The sequence below is a fragment of the Octopus bimaculoides genome, chromosome 4 (assembly GCF_001194135.2).
Source record: "Octopus bimaculoides isolate UCB-OBI-ISO-001 chromosome 4, ASM119413v2, whole genome shotgun sequence".
NCBI classification, from domain to species: Eukaryota; Metazoa; Mollusca; class Cephalopoda; order Octopoda; family Octopodidae; genus Octopus; species Octopus bimaculoides.
In genome coordinates, this window is record NC_068984.1 from 108,566,890 (window position 1) to 108,570,563 (window position 3,674).

At 34.6% G+C, this 3,674-nt stretch overlaps 1 protein-coding gene across 1 annotated transcript in view; it reads left to right on the plus strand.

Moving 5' to 3' along the window:
* Positions 1-3,674, plus strand: part of LOC106876787 (zinc finger protein 236) — a 67,513-nt gene that overhangs the window by 26,031 nt on the left and 37,808 nt on the right. Inside the window, exons 8-9 of the mRNA XM_052967663.1 lie at positions 1,143-1,250; positions 2,766-2,972. Of these exons, the coding sequence (XP_052823623.1) occupies positions 1,143-1,250; positions 2,766-2,972 (315 nt within the window). The remainder of the gene's footprint in view (positions 1-1,142; positions 1,251-2,765; positions 2,973-3,674) is intronic.

Consider the following 3,674-nt stretch of genomic DNA (forward strand, 5'->3'; position numbering starts at 1 on the left):
TGTATAAAATCAAAAAAAGCAACACGGATTTTAAAGGTTATTGCAGTACGCATGTTTCATGCTACTCCATTTATTTAAGTAATGCGGGCATTACATTAAATGCAAAATGCAGAGCAATCTTCAGCTGCACAAGGATATAGAAAATTTACTGAAAATTTCATTTCAGCAGAATGGACATATTACTGTTGTGACAACATTTAAACTATCTAAGTGGGAAAGAAGAATACACAAAAAAACCATCTTGACATAGCCAAGGCTAGCAGGCTAGTATTTAATTCTAGGTAGAATTCTGTCTATGATTTTATTTGTTTCTTATCTAGTGATTTAAAGTTTAAGGGGGCAATCAACCTTTCACTTATAAAGAAAGGGAAGGTGTAAGCATTATACATGTATAATGCTTACACTGTATACAATAAGTTCATTATATTAATTATTATTATTATTATTATCATTATTATTATAAATGAAAGGACCAATGGAAAAGTAATGAAAGCTAAATTGCTTTATAAATCTTTTTCATTAGATTGTACAATGTGTTCTTATTCCTAGAACTTCAAGGGGTGTAACTAGGAAATGGTTAATGAAATTTAAAAATGTCAATATTTCAAATGAAGTAATGTGATATATTTTTGTGAAATGGCGTTTGATGCAGTTTATATAGTGTTAGTAAGAAGCTGATTGTTATTCTGTGCCATAAATAACATCTCAATAATATGAAATAATGGAAAGAACCAATAATTTTATGTTTACTTTTAAAATATGTATCAAATATGTATCGAAGAATTTACTGCTGGAAAGCAAAGGAATTAAGGTAGAAACTGCTAACTACTTTGTCATCAGCTCAAATTTTGTGGTAGTTATAATGATGTTTCTGTTGTCAAAAACACTATCCTGTATACCTCAGTTGACTTAGTTGAAGAATAGTTGAATGTATGACATTAAGAAAAGCTTGCAGTTGTAAAAATGTGGCACAATTCAAATACAGATATGAAGATTTAAAGTTATTTGAATAAATATAGTTTGTATTATGGATTATGAAATATAAAACCTTGCAAAATTAAATATTAGAAGAATCTAGGATTACCACCATCTTGTAGCTTTTGCTGAAAAATAAGTATAGAAATTGTTTTCTAACATTGCAGGAATTAGATAGCAAAGAAAGTGTGCAACCTGGTGATGAAAGTGATAAAATGTTCAGTGAAATTCTTGAACAGTCTGTGCAGTCAAGCAACAAAGAATTAGCTGGTCAGGTAAGATTTGATTTTATATTCCATTCTTCCTTTATTTAACAGAATTACTGCAGTAGTGCTGAGAAATCATTGATAACATAAACTTTCCTTTAGAGTGTTGATCTTACAGGATTTTGATAAATGTTGAGATGCACAGTGCTTGGTACAATAAACTAATTTTTTTTTTCGAAAAACATGGTTGAAAGTATTGAAGTAATTTTTCTCATAACATTAGTTATGTCTATTCTTGTGAGCTAATTTTACATCACTACCATCTCTTTATGCTACTGTATCAAACTAGTGTAGCCATGTATCTCCTCTACAATTAGGTACTTGTCCCTGTCCCTCTATCATACTTTAAGTTCTCGACATCTACAGCGAAACCACCTGTCTCAATACTGCACCCTCACTCAGTCAATGGGTCTTGTCTTGCGAGTTAGTTGGTAACTTCACTAATGCTGGTGCCACATCAAAAATGCACCCACTACATACTGTAAAGTGGTTGGCATTATGATATATCTTAAGTAGTAATTTATCTGGTTATTTTGTTGCTTTCATTTTCTGATAGTCTGCTTATAAGGTTGATGCTTATGCACTGTTAATTTACAAGCAGAATATGAGCTTGTGTATTAATTATCTGGAAAAGTTAGGGAAACGATGAATTTTCATAGAGAATAGTTTTGTCTCTCAACTCAGTATATCAATATCAAGCATGACTGTGTACTTAGAAGTTTGCTTCTCCACCACATGGTCCTGGGTTCAGTCGCACAGCATGGCACCTTGGGCAAGAAGTGTCTTCTATTATATCTTCTGGTTGGCCTAAGCTTTGTGAGTGGATTTGGTAGATGGAAAATGAAAGAAGCTCTTCATATGTATGTATGTATGTATGTATGTATGTATGTGTGTGTGTGTGTGTATGTATATATATGTATATATATATATATATATATATATATATATAACAGTTATTTGTGAGGGATTATCAATCCAAGCAAAATACTTTATGGTCTCTGTGTTAGTACACCAGGCTAACAATATTGTTTTGATTAGTGAAGAACTTCACGTATTCTTGTGGCAGGGTCCAACATTCTATTTTGTCACTGTTCTATATTGTAAATCTATGGTTGTGATCCATTTATACTGGCTTCTACACAGTGATATACAAAACAAAATATGTAATGCCCATTATTTATGCCTTGTCTTTCATATATATATATAAAATATTATATTATATTATATATGCGTGTGTCTCTTTGTCCTGATGTTGTGTAATAATTGTAAAATGATTATCACTGTCATACAAGCAATTTCTAGTATTATACAAGAATGTTTGGCCATGGGGAAATATTGCCTTGCTTGGAAACAAGTGTGTTGGCGACAGGAAGAGCATCGGGCCTCAGAAAACTCTGTCCAACCCATGCAAGCATGGAAAAGCAAACATTGAAATGATGTTGATAATAATGACGATGATTGATAGTATGGCATGAATTACATTCTGCTATATTTATGCATTTTTCTCCTTTTCTCAAAATCTAGAATGAACCAATGAATGCTGACATTCTGCAACAGGCTCTTGAAAACAGTGGCCTTCCTAGTGTAAATATTACAGGTGAGCAAGAAACTAATGAGGAGGTTGTTTCTAGCTCTGTTCAAGCTGCAACCACTACAACAACTCAAGCTTTGTTTACTACGACAGTGCATGACGCAGCAACTGGTGCTCCCAAGATGCATACTATTCGAAAGGTTTGTACATTTTTCTTGAATTTCCTAAAGATCTTCATCTTAGTAGCATCTTCATTGTTATCGTTATCATTGCTGTTATCGTCATCAGCATCATCATCATTGCTATCATTCATCATTGTTGTCATCACGGTTGTCATCGTTGTCCTCCTTCTTGTCATCATCATTTTATGTGTCCAGGTTTTTTTCCCTTCCTGTTCATAAGTACTTTTACATGGCACCGGCACAGGTGCTTTTTATGTGGCGTCAACACCCATGAGCCCACAAGCTGAGTGATCCTAATCATGTGGGCTTATTGGTGCTGGTGCCACATAAAAAACACCTGTGCTGATGTCACATAAAAACACCCCCTGCTGGTGCTGCATAAAAGCACCCCGTACACTCTGTAAAGTGATTGGTGTTAGGAAAGACATCCAGCTGTTGTAACCATCCAAAACAGACATGGAGCCCAGGCAGCTCTTCAGCTGGTCAGCTCCTGTCAAACTGTCCAGCCCTGCCAGTATGTAAAATGGATGTTAAATGATGATGATTGGCATAGTTGGATAAATCTCACAGTCTCTTCCCATCATCCATCATCATCTGGTACATCATCATCATCATCATCCGGTACATCATCATCATCATCATCATCATCGTTTAACGTCCGCTTTCCATGCTAGCATGGGTTGGACGATTTGACTGAGGACTGGCAAGCCAGAAGGTTGC